The sequence below is a fragment of the Aotus nancymaae genome, unplaced genomic scaffold (assembly GCF_030222135.1).
Source record: "Aotus nancymaae isolate 86718 unplaced genomic scaffold, 86718_ANA_hifiasm-v0.15.2.pri h1tg000003l, whole genome shotgun sequence".
Classification (NCBI taxonomy): Eukaryota; Metazoa; Chordata; class Mammalia; order Primates; family Aotidae; genus Aotus; species Aotus nancymaae.
The window spans coordinates 72,150,533-72,173,624 of record NW_026988414.1 but is presented as its reverse complement, the minus strand read 5'-3'; the positions used below and the strand labels follow the sequence as shown (position 1 = coordinate 72,173,624).

The 23,092-nt window shown below is 38.2% G+C and overlaps 1 protein-coding gene across 2 annotated transcripts in view; it reads right to left on the bottom strand.

The window, feature by feature from the left end:
- Positions 1-23,092, bottom strand: part of REC114 (REC114 meiotic recombination protein) — a 104,278-nt gene that overhangs the window by 2,386 nt on the left and 78,800 nt on the right. Inside the window, exons 3-5 of one of the 2 annotated variants that reach the window (XM_012475890.2) lie at positions 17,659-17,742; positions 6,587-6,799; positions 1,317-1,403 (exon numbers count right to left, since the gene is read on the bottom strand). In XM_012475890.2, coding sequence (XP_012331313.1) covers positions 1,317-1,403; positions 6,587-6,799; positions 17,659-17,742 — 384 coding nt within the window. The remainder of the gene's footprint in view (positions 1-1,316; positions 1,404-6,586; positions 6,800-17,658; positions 17,743-23,092) is intronic. The other variant, XM_012475891.3, reaches the window with a different exon arrangement.

Sequence of the window (23,092 nt, the reverse complement as noted above, 5' to 3'; positions counted from 1 at the left end):
CATGTGAGCTCCAAGCTTCATGCTTTTTCTCATTTGTATATGGTTCTTCCATACTATGTAAATAAAGTTGGCAAAGGCATACCTTTTATAGCAATTGATATTTCCTAAATACGGACATCACACCCTGCCTTGCTTATTGTTTTATTACAGCTCGATTTTCCTCAGCTTCTCCGATTCAATTAGACCTTAACCCCAATGCAAATATAGGCTTTATTCAGTCTGTCCTGCTGATGGACAAATAGCCCTCTTAATTTGTTAATTTATTCTTAGTCTTAGTCTTCCTAAGCCTTTCTGGCACTACTGATAGCACAGTTTAGCAGATGGATTAAAAGAAAATTCGGCCAGGCCTAGTGGCTCGCACACACACCTGTGATCCTAGCAATTTGGGAGTCTGAGGTGGGGGGATCACTTGAGATCAGGACTTTGAGACCAGCCTGGCCAACATGGTGAAACCTTATCTCTATTAAAAAATTAGCTGAGCATGGTAGCATGTGCCTGTAATCCCAGCTACTCGGGAGGCTGAGGCAGGAGAATCACTTGAACCCAGGAGACAGAGGTTGCAATGAGCCAAGATCAAGATTGTGCCACTGCACTCCAGCCTGGGCAACACAGTAAGACCCTGCCTCAAAAAAAAAATAGATAAAATTCATATTTGAATACTGATGAACTTCACACAGAATTCTGTGGAAAGCAGAAGTTGCTGGTTTGAACACCTGCAATGAGGAATGCAGTGAGGGGGAGACAAAGTCCTTGCAGAGCTCCCAGGAGGGTGGACGTCACCCAACCAAGGTTTGAATGAAGAGTTTTTTCTGGCAGGGGGCAAGGGGCTATCTGAAAGCACATCTGTGGTAACAGTTGAATCCTCCTGGGTTTCTACACATCCTTAGCTGAATACTAACAATTTGCCCATAAAGAAATCGTTGTAGATCTGAATCCACATTCATTTTGGTATTTGTCTTAAAATAGTTCCCAAATTTCATTTCCAAAATTACAATGAAGTCCTCCATTTATTCTTTTTGGGAAGGTGGTGATTAAATTTTCTATCTTGGACAGTCAACCATTCTTCCTCTTTTTATTTCCTTAGGAGGGTAGACCTTGACTGTGTGCCTGCAGCCATCACGTCTCATCTCACAACTCATTGTAATAAAACTTACTCAGCAAGGGGTAGAAGAAAATGGCCTGTCTCTGTCTTTATCATCTTTTAGAGTAATGCTTTAGGTTTCTCTTCTAAAACAAAAGAGTGAACAAAGGCATACAGATTCTTAGGGGTGACTGTTTTTCATGACAAGAAAATTGAACACAGAAATAAGTTCTACCTGAGCTAACTGCGTCAGTGAGGTCCTTCCGTCTGAAGTGCCTGTGCCCGCCTTTACACACACCTGCTGTTCTGAGTGCTGGTGGAACTGGAATAAAACATACAGTAAGGAGACTAGCTGAATGTAATCTTAAATACCACAGGCAATTAAAGCAGAAATAATGCATTCATGTTCAAAGAAGATACCACTAAGAGTGGTAAAAATGGTTGTCAGCATAGGTCTGTCCTGGTTTAAACAGAGGGTTACTTGAGTTACCACAGCAGAAGTACTGAGTTTAAATTTGCAGCTCCTGGCCCCTATTTGGTGTTCCTCAGTGTCTGGTAGGTTGTTAGTACTTCTTCCTGTCAGTCACTGGGGCATTCTGTTATAAGAGGCCCGGCCTAGGGTTCAGGACCACACGTGGACCCTGGAGAGTGGGCATCCACAGAAACAGGTGCTGTTACCATGGCAGCCTGCATGCAGTGGACAGGCCCCAGCTTAGATGATGATTTGTCACCTTCTAAAAATTATTAAGTAATACATGTTCATTGCAGAAATGCAAAATGGGAGAAAACCTCTATAATTTTAAGACAACTGGTGTTTTCAATAAAACTGGATTTAAAAAAATTTAGATATTCTGAAGGAATGAGTTCTGTAAGTAAAACTTACAGATACCTTCTTTCAAACACTGTTTATGCCTCCTACGTACTAGACACTGGGGTGGTACAGGGATGGTAGCTACAAAAAACAAGACAGAGTCCTGCCCTCTGGAAGCCCACGGTCTAGTAAGAACTAACAAGTAAAACCATGATTATCTTGCAGCTCAGGAGGTGCTGGAATAAAGGGGTATGTAAACGCTTAAGGTTCCCAGAGAAGTGGGAAAACTGGAAGGCTGTATACTAAGCAGGAAGCACAGGGATGCTCCAAGGTCCATGCTATCTGGAGAGAATCTATGGTAACAGGTTGTTCTTGGGTAGGACATGAGCAAATGGAATGAACGAGGGGTGCGGGAGCCCTGGAGGCATGAAGGGCCTACCTCCCTTCCTCCGTAGCCACATGTCTGCAGCCCCACTATGCTTTGGGTACCTGAGGCTGCTGCAGTGCTAATCTCCAGACAAGCAGTGGTGCTCCTGCACTACGTATGAGCTGATGGTGCAGTACAGGGAGAAAACAGGGCACTCTTTGGAGGGCACCTCTGTCCATCACCTGTAACGTGTGTGACTACCAGAAGGCAGGAGATGGCAAATTCTGCCTTCTGTCCTACAGAGAAGCTGGTGGTTGCTAGTCAGTAAGTAGCAGAAAACCAGACCTGGAAGCATCAAACAACAACAACAAAAAGGAGGTGTGGAGATACACTGAGGAAAGAAAGAACAAAGACAAGAAAACCAATCGAGAATATGGAAAATGAGCAAAATGGCCAGTGGACTCTATCATCAGGAGCCTTAGACAAGCCCCATTTCTCTGTTCAGTTTCTTCAGTTTCCTCACCTGTAAAAACAAGGCAGACTCCAGTGCCTAATGTTTCTTCAGCTCTATGACATTTGATGCTTTCCTAGGATACATATCAATTCACCTCACACAAAGAACTGTGAAAGATGTCAACCAAAATTGTCTGCCAGACACGTTGTAAAAAATAGCCAAGTGGAACTGAAGCACCTGAGGCTAGTGGGCTCTAGGATTAGATGGTCCACCCCTGCAACAGCATAGAGATGGAAGGGTCTGTGTACACAGTAGTTGGAGTCCCCTAGCTACTTTCTTCTGGACTTTTTGTGCTAACGGGGAAGAGTTCACATAGGAACTGCCATCCTCTCTCCTGTCTTTCCTATCCCTGTCCCTGGAGTAGGCTGGTTGCCTTTGAAATGCTAAGGTTGAGAAATGCCTGGTTAAGCCACAATTAACAAAATTACAAGGCTGAAGAAAAGCAAAAGCCAAAACATGAGGCAGGAAATGACTCAAGAACTTGAAATAGACATAGAATTATCTCTATTTGCAAAGAAGGAAACAACTATTTTATACTAAAAATTATATAGGTATTACAAAAATGACACACCTGAATATAAGAAAGCAGCAGAATGACCAGAACTTGACCATGGCTTGTAACTCTTAAGATGGATGCTGAGAAAGAGCACATGCTACCAAATTTGTACAACAGTAGTTAAGAGCAAACCTGAGAATGTTTTGTCATTAGGAAGACTAGAATATTCTAGGTGGTGCCTCACAATGTCTGTATCCTGGTGGAATTTAATCCAATGGCTTTGTCTGTTCTGTAGCTTCAGACACTATCTTATGCCCTCTCTTGGCTCTGGAGGTTCTGATTCTTGCTAATTAACCAGGATGCTGATTTCTTCATTTGCAAGGGAAGGTACATCTGAAAGGGTAACAGTGCTGGCAATAACAGTAATGATGGATTTTGTTATTTAGATTATATTTGCCAAGATTGTACTGGGTGCTTTCTATACAGCATTATAATCTAACCATTTTACAGATGGGGCTAAATGGCTTGCATGAAATTACACAGCTACTAAGAAACAGGGCCAGGATTCTACCCTAGATCCATTTTGATCCCAAAGCCTGTGGTCTCTGCATAACATCATGCTATCTTATTTAGTCAAATCACCAAATTACAGTTCAGAAGAGTCCCTGAAAATAGAATCAAGAAAGACATGAAAGTTTCCTAACCACTTCCCAGGTATTTCTACCTAGACACTTGAGACCAGCCTTTAACATCAGAGAGCTGGAGGCTTCATCTGGGGCTGTCGCTCACAATGCAGCCTGCATTTGTTACTGCATGTTACAACTTCAATTTATTTGCATTTGTAATACATAGATAATTATGTAGCCTGACGAGGTTCTAGCCTGATGTGACTTCATTAGCTTTATAAGGAATTTCAGACTGAGTTCCCAGGTTCTGGGACTCTTGGGTTTTTGTTGCGCTCCGTGCACTGGGTGTACTATACTATCATCTGAATCTAATGGGCAGTTGAAACATGAAAATCTAAAGGGCAAAGAGTCATAAGCAATAAAATACCTTATAATAACCACTCCAACCCATTTGTAAGGAGGGGATTTTTAAAGAATATAGCTGGAGCTGATGAAGCATTATTGTTTGAAACTAGATCCTTGCCTTTGTGAGGCAAGCAGCTTCAGCATTAAGGCATCTTCACAAAAATCAAATGAAGGGAAAGAACTCAAAATGCCAAAATCTGTTTGGCAAACTAAATACATTCAAGAGGAAATCATGCAGCACCTGCTTAAAGAAAAAGATTTTATAATAAGTAAAACTATGTTCACCTTAGACAAATTATGTATAACAAGAAACTTAGTGACAAAACAGCAAATATGAGGTGTTTTGGTTAAGGAAAACTAACAGGATGAAGTAATGGAAAACCAGGTTTGGAAAATCACTTCTCAAAGAAAATGCAAAACCCAGCTTGAAAGTAGAATCTCATCTCAAGAGCAGAGGTAGATGCTTATTCCAACAATATTTGGGGCTATGCCAAAGAAATGCAGAACACGTATTTCTGGGAGAAATTCTATAGTCGTGAGTCTCAATATCTCAAGACCCCTTATGAGACCTTCAAATAACTTTTGTTTGAGTTGCATTTATCTGGTATTTATCTTATTAGAAATTAACATGGAATTTTAAAATATTCATTAAAAATAAACCCCCTTAATATTCAAAACATTTTTATGGAAAATAACTTTTCTAAAACAAAATGTAATGATTTTTGCAAATCTCTTTACTACCTAGTTTAACAGAAGGTGACTAGCTTCTTACATCTGCTGCTGCATTCACTCTGCTGTCATGTGTTGCTTTGGTTAAAGACATGAAGAAAATCTGGCCTCACAAAAATTGTAGATGGAGAAGGGAGAGGTATTTTAGAATAGCCTGTTCAGATAACTCTGGATATTCCTTGATATAACACCAAAACTCAACGAGTGAGTTGCTTAAAGGCTAGTTGCAATATTAAATCTGAAACCCTATCAATGAACTTGTTACACTTTTATATTGTATGGATTGTGCAATCCATTAGCCTATCTTACACTTTTGAATAGCTCTTTTACCCATGTATGGTTTTGTAGCATTCAGGCATCGGTCATTTAGACAATACTGGTTCACTGAATATATTGTCTTTCAAATATTAACACATTTCATCAGGTAATTACTTATAAAAAAAATCACATTTATTAATAGCACCTTTAGAAAAGTCTTCTGGGTTGGGAAGTTGTGAAGCTTATATAGCTGATACAAGTTTTTCAAGATTCTAATTTTCACTTGGAAGCTTAAATTTTATTATTTTCAATAAATACTATCAGTTGTTTTCCTGAAGTGATAGTTCATTTCACTGACTGAGAAAATGTCTGCCAAATACCCAAATCTGAATGACCACAGTCTGTTGTTCTCTCAGGTAATGATGGTATTTTATGAAAAATGAGGCAAGTTCAAAATACAGATGTCACACAGGTGCTTTCCCTTGAGACAACCATAGTACTGCAGACTGCAGGGCTGTTTTATTTCGTTAGTTTGTTCTTACTGTGAATGACTGGAAGACGATGACTACTAGTACAGTTTGGTGCCACTGCCTCATCTGTACTGAGATGACAGCACCCTTACTCAATGCTTTTGTCTCATTAGTGCAAATGTTGACACAGTGAAAAAGGCAAATGACACTATTTCTTTAAAATATTAAGAAAAATAATGTTGACCTTGCGGGCCCCCTGGAAGAGTCCCAGGGAGCGGTTTCATGGACCACACTTTGAGAACCACTGTTCTATAGTGACACCCGGAATGCAGCTGGAACTCCTCCCTCCCTAATTTCTGAAATTATAGGAAGCTACAATTAGTATCAACCTCAATTTTAAAAAGTCACTCAACATTAGATTTTTTTGTTTTTTAGGAGGAGTTTTGCTCTTGTTGTTCAGGCTGGAGTGCAGTGGCGTGATCTTGGCTCACTGCAACCTCCGCCTCCCTGGTTCAAGCGATTCTCCTGCCTCAGCATCCCAAGTAGCTGGGATTACAGGCATGCACCACCACACCTGGCTAATTTTTTATTTTTAGTAGAGACAGGGTTTCTCCATGTTGGTCAGGCTGGTCTTGAACTCCCGACCTCAGATGATCCGCCCATCTCAGCCTCCCAAAGTGCTGGGACTATAGGTGTGAGCCACCTTGCCTGGCAGATGTTTTTTAAACTACAAACCTAACAGACTTGACAAACTCCACTGTCATTTTGGCCACGCACTGTGCACTGCATTGTCATGTTTCCTATAGAGCCAACACATCAGCCTACTTACCCCATGCTGCCATGGGACACTGTTTGCAGAGTCCTTCCCTTGACTTTCACTTGCCTGGGGTGGGCCAGGATTCAGCTGCAGCTCCTGGATGTTTCCATCAGGCACCTGAACGGTTACATATTGTGCCAGCTTTTGCACACAACTGCAGCAGTGTTCCAGCGCCTGCTCCTTTGACTCTCCACTGAACTGTACTCGAAACAGGCGACTCTTGTCCTATTGGACAAATCAAAAGTTATTGTGAGAGACCCTCAGCATATCACTTCACCTTCATTAACTTTGGGGTCTTCTAGTGAGTGGTTCCTTTGCTTGGCGGAGGAAGAGGTATAGATAAGGGAACAGTCACCTTCACTTAGTGAGGCAGGGATAGAAAAGCCAGTAATTCATTTTCTTCTCCCTTTTGGGAGCTGTTCATCATACTAAAATTCACTTCCCTCGGGGAAATGACATCAGCAAACATGGAAAAGCCCATGTCATAAAGTCAAGGAAGATGACTATACTGACTGCAGATCAATGTTTTATCTTGCTTTGGAATAAAGATTTCATAGCTTCTCATTCCTTAAGTGAAAAATCTGTGAGGATAATAATACACTACAGTCCTGCTCAAGAAAATTTTTCTAAACTGAGTACATAACATCAAACCAGGTAGATACTACACTAAACAAGGCAGTGAGCTTAAGCAACACTGGGAAGAGTGGACAGGCAGATGCTCAAAGCTAATAGATCTCATGCTAATGATCTGTAGTACCCTTTATCCTTAAGGAGGCCAGACTACCATACAAAATACATGGTGAAAGGCTGCCTTTAATTTGCAGTATGAGTCACATCCCTCAGCAAATTAGCAAATGTAGGACAGATGCAATTAAAAGTCTGTCAACTACATCAAACTTATTTGATTATAAGTGTAAAAACGTCTAGATTGTAATAACATAAAATCATTTTAGAAGCAGTTTCCTTTTTTCTAGTCTACTACTCTGCCTAGTTTAGAGGAGTCAACCTATATAAAAGCCTCTCAAAACAGGACTGCATATAGTATATACCTTTCATCAGTTTCTTCTGTAAAGAAATGCAGATGCTAAGCTTAGCACCGTGACCTTTTCCCTCATGAAATATATATATCACATTGCCACCTTGAAAACACTTCTAACTACAGTTAACAAAATCCTGTTAAGTTCCTATAAGTAAATAGTCCTTGATTTTCGTGTTCACAGTTTACACTATTTAAATAAACCCATCATGTAAAGCCATTTATTTAGGTTATAGAAAACTCTTGGCATGGCTGAGATAATAGTAAACTATCATGTTTAGAAGAATAGACACCACTACCCCTTTTTACTGCCACTATTTGGTTCTCTTCATATTTTAATTCATTTAATTTTTCCCCTGAATATGAAAGTAATCCATTATCATCTTGTCCAACATTGGAAAAAAATATGAAAATATTCATATATATCTGTGTACATAAAAGAATATATACAAACATTCGTACGTAAGTATGTATATTTAATTTTTTTTAATGGTGTACATAGGTACACATTTTTTATTATACTTTAAGTTCTGGGATACATGTGCAGAATGTGCAGGTTTGTTACACAGGTATACACGTGCCATAGTGGTTTGCTGCACCCCATCAACCTAATGCTATCCCTCCCCTAGCTCCCCACTCCCTGACAGGCCCCAGTGTGTGATGTTCCCCTCCCTTTGTCCATGTATTCTCATTGTTCATCTCCCACTTATGAGTGAGAACATGCGGTGTTTGGTTTTCTGTTTTTGTGTTAGTTTGCTGAGAATGATGGTTTCCAGCTTCATCCATGTCCCTGCAGAGGACGTGAACTTATCCTTTTTTACGGATGCATAGTATTCCATGGTATATGTGCCACATTTTCTTTATCCAGTCTATCTTTGATGGGCATTTGGGTTGGTTCCAACTTCGCTATTGTGAACAGAATGGGAGAACATTTTTGCAATCTATCCATCTGACAAAGGGTTAATATCCTGAATCTACAAAGAACTTAAGCAACTTTACAAGAAAAAAACAATCCCATCAAAAAGTGGGTAAAGTATATGAACAGACACTTCTCAAAAGAAGACATTTTTGCAGCCAACATGAAAAAGCAGCTCATCATCACTGGTCATTAGAGAAACGTAAATCAAAGCCACAGTGAGATACCACCTCATGCCAGTTAGAATGATGATCATTAAACAGTCAGGAATCATCAGGTGCTGGAGAGGATGTGGAGAAACAGGAACACTTTTACACTGTTGGTGGGAGTGTAAATTAGTTCAACCATGTGGAAGACAGTGTGGTGATTCCTCAAGGATCTACAACTAGAAATACCATTTGACCCAGCAATCCCATTATTGAGTATATACACAAAAGGATTATAAATCATTCTACTATAAAGAAACATACACACGTTTATTGCGGCACTGTTCACAATAGGTGTATATATTTATAAGGTACATGAGATGTTTTGATACAGGCATGCAATGAGTAATAATCACATCATGGAAAATGGGGTATCCATTCCTTCAAGCACTTATCCTTTGTGTTACAAACAATCCAATTATACTCTTAATTAAAAATGTACAATTAAATTACTTTCATTATTGTCATCCTGTTGTGCTATCAAATACTAGTTCCTGTTTATTCCTTTTTTTTTTTTTTTTTTGACCCATTAACCATCCCCACCATCCCCTACTACCTTTTCCAGCCTCTGGCCACCATCCTCCTGCTTTTTATCTCCACGAGTTCAACTGTTTTGATTTTTAGATCCCACAAATAACTGAGAATATGTGATGTTTGTCTTTCTGTGCCTGGTTTATTTCATTTAACATAATGACCTCCAGTTCCATCCATGTTGTTGCAAATGACAAGATCTCATGCTTTTTTTTAAACTTATTATAAGTTCAAGGATACAAGTGCAGGTTTGTTACATAGGTAAACTTATTTCACGGGAGTTCGTTATACAGATTATTGTATCACTCAGGTATTCAGCCTAGTACCCATTCATTATTTTTCCTGATCTTCTCCTTCCTCCCATCCTCTACCCTCCAAAAGGTCCCAGTGTGTGTTGTTCCTCTCTATGTATTTAGGTGTTCTCATCATTTAGCTTCCACTTATAAGTGAGAACCTGTGGTATTTGGTTTTCTCTTCCTGTGTTAGTTTGCTATGGATAATGGCCTCTAGCTCCATCTATGTCCCTGCAAAAGACATGATCTCGTTCTTTTTACAGCTGCATAGTACTCTGTGGTGTGTATGTACCACATTTTCTTTTTCCAGTCTATCCTTGATGGGCATCTAGGTTGATTCCATCTCTTTGTTATTGTGAACAGTGCTGCAAAGAACATGCATGTGCATGTGTCTTTATTATAGAATGATTTCCATTCCTTTGAGTATATACCAACTAACGGGATTGCTGGGTCAGATGGTATTTGTTTTAGGTCTTTGAGGAATTGCCACACTGTCTTCCCAATGGCTGACCTAATTTACACTCCCACCAACAGTGTATATATACAACCCGCCAGCATCTGTTATTTTTCAACTTTTTAGTAATAGTTCTTCTGACTGGTGTGAGGTGGTATCTCACTGGTTTTGATTTGCATTTCTCTAATGATCAGTAATATTGAGCTTTTTTTCATATAATTGTTGGCTGCATGTATGTCTTACTTTTAAAAAGTGTCTACTCATGTCCTTTTCCCACTTTCTTATGGAGATTTTTTCTTGTAAATTTGACTTCCTTATAGGTGCTGTATATTAGACTTTTGTCATATGCATAGTCTGCAAAAATTTTCTCCTATTCTGTAGGTTTTCTGTTTACTTTGTTGATAGTTTCTTTTGTTGTGCATAGCTTTTTGGTTTAATTAGATCCTATCTGTCAACTTTTGCTCTTGCTGCAATTGCTTTTGGCATCTTTGTCATGAAATCTTTGCCTGTGCCTATGTCCTGAATGGTATTGCCTAGGTTGTCTTCCAGGGTTTTTATGTTTTTGGTTTTACATGTAAGTCTTTAATCCATCTTGAGTTAATTTTTGTATACGGTGTGAGGAAGGGGTCCAGTTTCAATTTTCTGCAGATGGCTAGCCAGTTATCCCAGCATCTCATTCTTTTTTATGGCTGAATAGTACTCCATTGTGTATAAGTACATTTTCTTTATCCATTTATCTGCTGAAGAACACTTAGGTTGCTTCCAAATCTTGGCTACAATGAATAGCTACAACAAACATGGGGGTGCAGATATCCTGATATAATGATTTCCTTTCTCTTGGGTATATATCCAGCAATAGTATTGCTGGATCATATGGTAGCTTTATTTTTAGTTTTCTGAGGAACCTCCAAACTGTTCTCCATAATGGTTGTACTAATTTACATTCCCACCCACTGTGTAAAAGGGTCCCCTTTTCACCACATCCTCTCCTGCATTTGTTACTGCCTGTCTTTTAGATAAAAGCCATTTAAATGGAGTGAGTTGGTATCTCATTTGCAGTTGTGATTTGCATTTCTCTGATGATCAGTGATTTTGAGCACCTTTTCATATACCTGTTTGCCATTTGTGTGCTTTTGAGAAATGTCTATTCAAATATTTTGCCCATTTCTTTTTTTTTTTTAATTGTACTTTCGGTTCTGGGGTACATGTGCAGATCATGCAGAATTGTTGCATAGGTACACAAATGGCAATGTGGTTTGCTGCCTCCATCCCCCTGCCGTCACCTACATCTGGCATTTCTCCCCATGTTATCCCTCCCCAACCTCCCCACCCGCCCCCCTTTTGCCCATTTGTAAATCAGATTTTTTTTTCCGAGCTCCTTATAAATTCTGGTTATCTGGTTATCCTTGTTATATGGGTACTTTGCAAATATTGTCTCCCATTCTGTGAGTTGTCTCTTCACTTGGTTGATTGTTTCCTTTGCTGTGCAGAAGCTTTTTAACTTAGTGATCCCATTTGTCCATTTTTGCTTTGGTTGTCTGTGCTTGTGGGATATTACTCAAGAAATTTTTGCCCAGACCAATGTCCTGGAGAGGTTTCCCAATGTGTTCTTGTAGTAGTTTTCATACTTTGAGGTCTTCAATTTGGTATTTAATCCATTTTGATTTGATTTTTGTATACGGTGAAAGATAGGGGTCTAGTAGTTTCATCCTTCTGCATATAGATATCAGTTTCCCAGAACCCTTTATTGAAGAAACTGTCTTTTCCCTCAGGGTATGTTCTTGGCACCTTTGTTGAAAATGATTTCACTGGTAAATATATTTTTATAGGTTATATATTATGTGTGTGTGTATGTATATAAAATATATTACTGTTCTATAACCTAATTTTTAATTTAACAACAAATACATAAAAATAGAAGTATACTTCACTACTTTCAATGGCTGAAGAGTATTTCTTTATTTAACTGGACTCCTATGGATGAATATTTAGGTTATTTCCAGCCTTTGTTCCTATTATAAACCACAAAGCTTTGATAAGCACCCTTATACATACATCTTTGTGCATACATGCCTAAAAGCAGACTTGCTGGGTCAAAGGATGTGTGTAATTCATATTTTGGTACATAATGCCTAACTCCCCCACTGTGGCAAGACAGGGCTGATTTACTCCCACCAAGAATCTATGTGCCCATTTACCTCCAATACTGAAGATTCTTTTTGAAAATTTTTGACAACATATTAGGTTAATATAGTTTTTTCTTTAAATTTCATTTCTTTGATTACAAGTGAGATTGAATATCTTTCTTATGCTTACTCGTCATTTGTATTTTTTCTTTTGTGTATTACCTATTCATGCCCTTCGCCATTTTCCTCTTGGATGGATAATCCTGAAATTATCAAGAGTCACTGAAAGCTAACCTTCCCCGAGGAAGGGAAAAGAACTGGTAAGAGACCTATAGGTTCAGTCTGTAATAATACTATGAACCTTCTTTTGTAAAATTAAGCTGATTTTTTGTTTACAGTTATTTAGCTGTTTCCAACAGACTCTACATGAAGACATCTATATGAAGTACTCATATTAGCTACTAGGATTCTGCAGTTATCTAACCTTTTGACAGTCACATCAGCAACTGTACTTCATAGCTAGCTTAAAAAAGCTATGCATAAGCAGACACTAAGCATACAAGTAGGGCAAAAATCTGAGACCAATTACATAAGTCTAGAGGTATCTATATGTGAATGTATATAACAATCAGTTTAGATAGATAGGGCTGCTTTGGAATATAATTCCAAAAAAGCAACAGAGTAGGTTATATGCCTAATGGCCTAACTGAAGTCTTGTTCCATGTTTGCTTCTGTAACATTTTCAGAATTTGAGCTTACCATCTAAAGCCAGAAATACCACTTCAATGCATGTGGATCCAAGATAAAACACAGTTACAGCAGGAAAAATCGGAAAAACAGTTGTATCTCCATCCTATATCCTCAATGCCATAGGTTACCATAATGGAAAACTTTCCACTGGGTTAACCAGAGGGACCGCTAAAGATTGAAAGTCTTGATGAGATTTATTTTTATGCCATAATTAAAAGTCAGAAAGAGCTCCTTGCTGTGAAGGGAAAAGTTCTCAAGTATACCAACAATCACGAACTTCCCCAAATATTCAGTCTCTAGTTTCTATCACCTAAGAAGATGGGCTCATAATTACTGTATCTTAAGTGGTGGCTTACATGTAAAGCTGTGCCTACCCTCCTTCAGAATACTTAATTTCAAGTTGTAACAACTAATAGAAAATTCCCTTGTACAGACTCAAGGAAACAAATTTAAGGATAAGTGCTCATCTCTTTTCACTTGTCTATGTTTTCTGACAAGAAAATCAAGGCTTCACTTTCTAGAAGGGGTTAAGCCTACTAAGTGCTGGCTCACAGGTATGCATAGCATCCCCATACAGAGAGGCTTAGGCTACAGGCTCCACAGTAGGTGTCCCAAGGCATCGTCATGCCCTGGAAGATGTGGAGCCCAGTTACCACTACATAGAGAGAGAGGCAAGGAGACACTAGAGGCCTCACACAAACCCAGTGGATTTTCCCACTGGTTTTAGATTAATCACCCAGATCTGTAAGAAATTGTCCATTACCACTAAGGCCCCAAGTGAAGCAGTTTTCCCCACCACTAGTTGTGAATTCCTCTACTATAGAAAATGTGGGAGAAAGTACAGAAAACGGTCTTAACCAGAGAAGGTACTTCAGCATATTATTTGATTCTTTGCTTTGAAACTAAAAGGCAATACTCAAAGCCTTGACTAGACTAAATCATTTAAAAATGATTTTTTAAACAACCACTGTCCTTTTTACTTCTCACTTCCAGTGGGAGAAGTAAAGAGGACAGTGGTTGTTTGGGTTAACTTCTTTGAGCCAAAATGCCCTTAAGATAAGGAATTATTTGCCTACTGTTGGCCGATTAGCCAGAACCTGTTTGATCAGTATTTCTGGAAAAAGGGAAGTCTACCTTATAAGTAGGCAAAATTTATTCAACCTACTTATTTTAGCTCAGAGAGAAAAGAAATATAAAGTTTACTACTCACAGAATTTATTACATTAAATTAATATAAAAGGAATGAAAATTTTACCTCTTCCACTTGTCAATTAAATAATAGTGTTTTGGCATAATACTTAGAAACTTTAAAGCAAAAGATACTCTTTTGCCGGGTAGGGCGAAGAAGAATCTATTGGTTCAATGTCAACATATTACATCAAGTCAATAGATCAAAGGAGGAAAAAAACCCATGATCTTAAAACTTGTCAAAAAGCATCTGATAAAATTTGGTATGTAATCCTGATAAAGGTATTAAATAAACTACAACTGAAAGGGTATCTTCGTTACATGATAAAGAATGTCCAACCATTAGCTAGGCATGGTGGTTCTGGTTCTACCTACTCAGGAGGATGGGGCAGAGGATTGCGTGAGCCCTGAAGGTCGAGGCTGAAGTAAGTGGAGATCACAACACCACACTCCAGCCTGGGCAACAGAGTGAGATTCTATCTCAAAAAGAAAAAAAAAAAAAATCCAGTTAACAGCCAGAGATGAACTTAATGTCTAAACACTACTTCCCATGCAACTCAAGAAGACGTCAAGGCTGCTATAACCCTATGATTACAGTGTTCTGGGAGCTGGGAGATCTAGACAATTCAGTAAGGTGGGGAAAGTAATAAAAAACATAAATCACTGGAAAGAAATATAATTGTTTGTAAATTATAAAAACACTTTCCTAGAAATTAAAAAAAAATAAACAGAGTTAATATAAGTTTAGTAAGGAGGTTAAATTTAAATTAATTCAGAAAAAAATTCAATAATAACTAGCTGGAAATATATTTGGGATAAAGGATACCATTTACAATGACAACAGGCAAATGGTTCCTAGCCTTAAATGTTTAAGAAATCTGTGCATATGATATACACATAAATATACAAAATTATATAACTAAACAAATTATACATAGAGTTTGAAGAAGAGAAAAACTAGGCAAAAAAAAATGTAGATAGGTGATTCACAGAAGAAATACAAATGTCACATTACCATCCTCATCAGTTTTAACAAGAAATGCATATTAAAGGAATATGCTCATTTCTGCCTGTCGAATTAGAAACTAGTTTTTGAATTTAAATTGTATCACCATGTTGGAGAGGATTTGGATAAATGAACATTCTTACACATTGCCAGTACAGCAGAAGCAGGGACAACCTATCAAGAGGCAAATTTATTAAAAAAAAAAAAAAAAAAAAAGTTTATACTTCTAGGACTTCTACCTCAAGAACCTGTAAAAAAATCCTTACGAGAATCAGAACATTTTTGTAATAGTGAAAAATTAGCCGTGAGTTAAACCCTAGTGCCTCCAAACAATGACATGCTACTGAGTCATTAAGAGTGTTTTCAGCAACTATCTAATGACTTGGTATAATGTTCCTGATATGTAATATGACAAAAGAGCAGGATACAAAGCACTACAATCCCCATTTTATAAATTATCTATATAGTGGACACTGTCAGTTAGCACAAGCCAATGCACAAGAGGGGCTGGAAACATCAAACACTCATTTTCCTAATCTTTGCAGTTTGGGACAGGCATATTACACTGGTCCATGACACATAAGCAGGCATCTTCTAGGGGCTGTGGATGGTGGAGAGCTGTGTAGGAAAGTGGATGCTTTCCTTATAAAAGGGCCAGGTGATGCCGACCCTTCAATGAAAATACAGCAGAGCTGCAACAGCCATTCTGCACCTGAGAGGGAGAGCCAGGAGAATTACAGAGATGCCAAGACCTGGATACTGCTGAGTTGCTGGAGGATGCTAGCAACTGCCTGTTTCTAGATTTCTGTTTGTTTTTTTTTTTTTGAGACAGAGTCTCGCGCTTTGTCACCCAGGTTGGAGTGCAGTGGCACAATATTGGCTCACTGTAACCTCTGCCTCCCAGGTTCAAGAGATTCTCTCCTCAGCCTCCTGAGTAGCTGGGATTACAGGCACCCACCATCACACCCAACTAATTTTGGTGTTCTTAGTAGAGACGGGGTTTCATCATGTTGGCCAGGTTGGTCTCGAACTTCTGACCTCAGGTGATTCACCCTTCTTGGCCTCCCAAAGCGCTGGGATTACAGGTGTGAGCCACCGTGCCTGGCCTAGATTTCCTTCTAAGTGAAAAAAATAAATCTGTTTTTTTTAGGTCATTATAGCTGATTTTTCTCTTACATGCATCTGAACACAATCTAACTGATATCATATATATGCTTAGTAAGACATTCAGAATATTAATACTAGTTATTTTTTGAGTGGTCAGATTATGGTTGATTTTTATTTTGCTTTGTAGTTTAAAATTTTAATAATATTGTATATTTAGAAAAATTTAAAACTCAAATATCAAACATATAGCATGGTATAACTTTTTCAGAGATCTATACATTCATTCAGTATGACATGGTCTGGAGCTGAGTCCAGAGATCAAAGGGCAGCCTGGTTCTCTGATAGCTAGTCATAACCTGGGCTATTGGCTTAAGTCACTTTCCTTATATAGGAAACCAAACGGGGGTTCTTGAACATTTTGGAGTGTGTGCTCCAGACTCCTGTGGCAATGTGATAAGCCAGTGGACCCCGTCTCAGAACAATGTTTTTAATCACACAAAATATACGAGTTTACAAAGGAAACCAATTATACTGAGTTAGTTTATTACAATATTAAGGTAATAATTTGTGAATTAACAATATATATGCTTCTTTATTAATTCATTTAATAAATCTAGTAGGAAGACTAATACACACATTAATTTTGAGGTAGTGATGAGCATACACATTTGAGATGTCAGAAACAACTGAAATGTGATATGAAAGTATCTGTGATTTCCATTGGTGAGAAGGTCTAAAACTACTGTGGTCTGCTGGCCTACATTCATAGTGGAAGGAAATGATAAATTTCAATTAGAAGTCAGTGAAAATCCACGCAAGTTCATGAATCCTCTGAATTCTATGGAGACTCTTTGGGGTCTATGTACCCCAGGTTAAATCCCCTCCACTAGATAATCATCTAACTCTCAGAGTCCGAGTCCCTCAAAAATTAGTATCTTTCACTGAAATTTCAATTGTATCTACTCAGTGAATGTTAACAGATTGTTTTTCATAGTTATTTTTGAAGGAAAATGATCCAGGTGATTATTCTGTATGTTTCTTTGATGAGGATCATTCTTTACACTTAATACAGCTAGAAAGAAAAGGGAATTTTATTTTTTAATATTAAAAAGAAAATAAATATTCATTGAATCATTTGGAAATATACACCTTTTTAAACATCCAAAAAGCAAGACAAATGATGTACTCCACTTCCTCCCAATTTGTGCTTGGGGGCTAAAGAATGGCTGCACAGCTCCATCAGACACATACTGCCAAATCCATCAGAGCCTAACTCCTTAGCAATGTCCTCCTGCTAATGAGGCTTCTGCCTCTCTACAGACCTTGTTTCATGTTTTGCTCAGAGTAAAAACCTCTTTTAAACATTTGTATTCTTCCCAGTACACGTCACCTACCAAGACACGCTCCCAAACACCTCCCAACATACACACATAGAAGATGAGAAGAATATGATTATTAGCTTAAATCTTGCCTTTATCGTTGTTCCAAACAACAGACAATCCACACGTCTTACAATCTTCAACCAGTCTTTGCTACCAATAAGTGAAAATCCTTCCTGAAACAAATAATTAGGCAAAAATTAGCAACAGAAGCAAAAAGAAATATAAAAAATAGCTATGGTTGCAGCTGCTTCCTGTTAGAAAGTTGTATATTTACTTATTGTGTAACTTGAACACAGTAGCAATGACTCAATACAACCAGTTGCCAAGGATGATCCTTATACTAAGTCCTCAATATCCTGGTGCTCTTCCTGCATGAGGAACATAAAGACAACTTTTTTCTTAATCTTTTTATGTTGAAAATCAATACAATACAAATGATAGTTAAGTGTCCATAATTATATTTGATATAAAGTACATTTCTATGCCTCTAGGATTTGGCAAAATATTATTTTATGTTCCCCCAAATCAAGGGTTTCATTATACTAATTTATTAACTTATCTGATACATCTCTAACTACATAGTAAGATTTCTCTTTAGAAGAACCTTATTTTCAGATTCCTATGAATGGAAAATTTAAAGCAGTTTGCTTTTGGATACTGAATGTTTACTTCTTCATTTCCATCTAAAACAAAAACAAACAAACAAAAAGGCAAAGAGGGCAGTAGAGGGCAGTAGAAGGCACACAAGCCTCAAAAGAGGGACAACAGTTGGATCCATAAAGTGAAAAGACAAACGTGCTCTCCCATTTACTAATAAAGTCAGTGGAATGAACTATCTGATTATCAGAGCTCTTAGGCTCCAATTATATTGTCAGTGGGTTTCCTCAGTTAAGCAATCCATTAACTTAGAATATGTTTAGCATACAGTAAAACGAATTCAGGAGATTAACTGACAATATGCAAAAACTGCATGCAAACTGCCTTTCCACCCTGAAATGTTAGTCCACCACAGCCAGGGAAGGCTACTGGAGTAATCTGGGAAATCCTCAACTCTTAAACAGAAGAAAATGTAGTCCCTTATTCATTTGAACCCTCACAAAATCCCTCTTCCTAAATCTCAGTATGGTGAAAGTTGCAACTTTCATAGAAACTTACATACTGGGAAACAATGAAGGTTAATTCTTTAATGCTTTCATTAAAAAAAAAAAAAAAGTCCTGAAATGCTTTTTTTTTTTTTTTGAGACAGTCTCACACTGTTGCTCAGGCTAGAGTGCAATGGCACAATCTCGGCTCACTGTAACCTCCGCCTCCCAGGTTCAAGCAATTCTCCTGCCTCAGCCGCCCAAGTAGCTGGGACTATAGGCACCTGCCACCATACCCGGCTAACTTTTTGTATTTTTTGTAGAGACAGAGTTTCACTATGTTGGCCAGGCGAGTCTCAAACTCCTCGGCCTCCCAAAGTGCTGGGATTACAGGTGTGAGCCACTGCACCCAGCCCTGAAATGCTAATTCTAAGCATTTTATCAATAGGAGGTTTTTTTTCCAAATGGAAAAAGAAGTTAGGCAAACCATTTATAATTTCTTCTTAAAATCCTCAGAATTAGCAAAAAGAAATGTGTTGATTACATCGAAAAATACAGTTAATTGTAGTTTCAAGTGGCAATATGAGGAACGGGCACTCACACACATTGCTGGTGAAAGTGCAAATTGCTACAATGCTTATTGAGGGCAATTTGCTAATATCAAAATTACAAATGTATTTACATTTGCACCCAGCAATCCCAATGCCAGGAATTGATTTTACAGATCAACCTGTATATGTGTGAAGTGATGTATGGAGAAGGGTAAGCATTTCTGCATTTGTTTTGTTTTATTTTTAACAGAAGACTGGAAACAACTCATGTATGCATCAAAGGTGGACTGGTTAAGTAAATTGTGGTACACTATACAATGGAATACCATACAGGTGTAAAAAGCAGTAAATGTCATATATCAGCACTGTCCAGTAGAAATAGAATTTGAGCCACATATGTAATTGGCAGAATTGATTTTAATACTTTATTTAACCAACTGTATAAAAAAATGGAACAAACTGATGAATACATGTAAACAACCTAAAACATTAATGAGTTTCCATTTTTTTGTCCTGTCTTTGAAATCCAGTGTGTGTTTACACTTATGCCACATCTCAATTTGGATATTGGATTTTCAATGGTTAAAGTGAAATGTAGTTCCACTAAAACAATAAAATTAAGGCCAATAGGAAAAATTTTTCACTGCTTTCATTTTTTAAATCTAAATTTAAATTAAATAAAATTTAAAATTCCATTTTTAGTTGCATTTGCCACATTTCAAGTGCTCCGCAGCCACATACGACTCGTACTGACCTTCTTCGACAGTGCAGCTCTATATAAACTGAACTCTTAACAGGTTTTGTTATGCAAAAAGCAAGCCACAAAACAATGTCCATCATGTGAGTAAGAGAGAGAACATAACAATGTATATTCTTTACATAAAGAACTGGAGGACTGATACACAAAAGGCTAATAATAATAATGTTATCTGCGGGAGATAAGGGTAAGCATTTGGTGAATGGTGCAGATGGGGCAAGGGTGAGAATACAAGGGTATTCTAAAGGCTTTCTCTATGCCTTTTTACATTGCTCTGATTTTTGAATTGTGTAAGCTTCTTATGCATGTCTATGAGAAAATCTGTGCAGACATTTGTGCTGGACAACATTATTGCTTAATGTTATGCTTAATGCTTAATATCTGTTATGTATAATGCTTAAATTTGTGCTAGACAACATTGTGCTTATAGTTAACAATACTGCACTGAACACTTAAAATGAGGGTACATCTCATGTTTTTACCACAATTGTTTTAAAAGGCATGAAACAGCATAGCCTGTCTGGGAACCTGCAAGGAGACACTGTCACTGGAGTTGATGGGGGATACCCACTCCCACATGGCATGAACTCAAGGAAGAGGCAAAAGCAGGACCTGAGAAGGGGTGTGCCCTTCTTCCTCAACAGCAACTCTTAGTTGAGCCAGTTCATGGCTCTTCATCAATTTGTTCAAACCATTTTGCCCTGGAGTTTCCTACATCTCTTCTCTCTGCCTCTTCCCCCTAATTTTTTTGCCTAATTAACCTCTGATCATTGTTCAATTCTTACCTAATCTCAACTGGGTGACCCTGTTGTTCTTTCCCTTAACATTCTACTTTATCTTATAGCATTCATCATTGTGTGTGTGTGTGTGTGTGTAGTGATTTCCTTAATGTCTATTTTTTCACTAGACTATAAGCCCCATGAGGACAGGGGCTAAGTTTGTTTTGCTCACTAATTAATATATAGCACCTATTATAGTGCTGAACACTAGAAGGTGCTTCAATAAGTTTACTGAGTGAATAAATGAATGAAATTCTTTATTAAAATTAATTAAAAGACTACTTATTGGATACTATGCTTATTACCTGGGTGATGGGTCATTTGTATCCCAGACCTCAGCATCACACAATATACTCAAGTAACAAACCTGCACATGTACCCCTGAATCTAAAATGAAAGTTGAAATTATTTAAAAAAATTAATTAGACTATTTCATGCCAGAACCGGTATCATTTCTTGGGAGCAGTGATGACTACAAATCTATTATCTGTCCAATGATACAGAATAGCTTACTTTTATTTGACTTAAACTAATCTTGTTCAAAACTCAGAAAGAGTTCCTTCATCCTAATGCTGAGATTTAGTAAAGAAGCCTATGTGTCTAACTGCTTGCTATACATAAATTTCAATAACTGATCTGCCTTGCTGTGAAAATCCACCTGTTTGAATCTTCTTTAAGGCTTATCCATCTAGAGAATTCAGTTTAGTTCAACTGATGGCTTCTCTGTAGCTTTTCCTAACCTTCTCACAATTAAGTGACCTGCTCTGTGTTCCCATAGCATGCTGTGCTTACTGCCTTTAAACACACAGTTAACATCACTGAGCTCCTACCATAACTGGCCACCATGCTTGGGTTAAAATACAAGACACAGAATCTGTCCAAGAGGTGGGGGAAATGTGTCAGAACCACCCAGGGAGCTTCTGCTACTGGTGCTTTGGATACTCTTCCCCCAACAGGTCAAGAATCACTGCCAAAGGAAGTTACTGTTAACTGATGAGTCTGTCGTAACCCTGGAAAGTGCTGAGGTAGAAAAATTGAGGTTCAGAATTGATAGCACTGGGTGGGACGGGAAAGAGTGGAGAATTCTAGGAAATGCCAATTTACCATCAGACAAAAGAATAAGAGCCAATACCAAGAAAGAATGTCCAGGAGAGAGTAATGTGGAAGCTAAGAGGGGTGAGTTTCCAGCAGAGAAACTTGTCAACAGTGTCAGATGATGCACAGGGAGGGAGTAGAAATAAGGGCTGTCAAATCTGCATGGACCCCGGCAGCAGGAGGCGCTGTGCCCTGCCATCGCTGGCTGTTGCTCTACCCAGTCCTCTTTGTATCCCTAACCTCAATGCAAACTTCATGACATCAAGAACTGGGGTATATTCATCTTTGTGCCCAGCATGTCCATTGAATGAAAGAGGACCAATTTCTGGCACGTGGTTGACACCCCCATTTCCTCCTATCACACTTTGATCCATCCTTTCATTTGCTCAGTTCTGGCACAGCCTCCCTGAAGGGCAGTGGCCAGAATGCCACATGACACCAAGGTGGGGCGCCACACTATATTTCCTATAAAGAGAATCTCAAGCTTTGGTTTTCATGCATTCTAAATTATGAAGTGCATTTCTAAAATGTCGTCATCCATGCTCTATGTGGACCCTGTTATCACACATAATGAAGACTTGCCATAGAGATAAAAAGGAAGCCATCAAGGGAAGGGAGAAAAGTAGCTAAGAAAATGGATGCAGAGATAAAATGTACACAATCGGAAGTCCAAAGATGATGGGAATAACTAGCTGTGCCCTTAACCCTACTGAGTCTGTTTCCCTTGCTGTTGACTCTGCTATTGAGCTAGTTCCTTTAGTACCCTCAGACACCTCTCAGTTCTGATTTCACCTACCATTTTGGGCAAGGAAGCCAGGAGAATATCATTGGGTGTCACTGGCATTTAGCTAGGGAAATTAGCTTTAAAATCTGCCTGTTATGATTTTGTAAATGCTTTGAAGAAAACAGCATTTTATTTTTATGAAAATGACAATTATAAATGTTCACACCTGCTATAAAAACCCTGATTCAGAGGAAAACAGAATAGGAGAATAAGGTTACAAAAATAACTTGATGACTAATCATTTGACAATCTACCTTGTCCCCAAGCCCAGAATACCAAAAGGTCTTCTTGATGAATGTGAGAAGGTGTTTTGGTGCCAGGTGATTTATTTAAACATTAGACCCTGGCTTAAGCTTCAGGGCTATATTTCTGACTCATTATCCTGGAGCTCAGAGTTTGTGAGATTCAAATTACACTGAAAACAGGAAAAACATACCCATGATAAGAGAATTGCTACAAATATGAAGACAAAAAT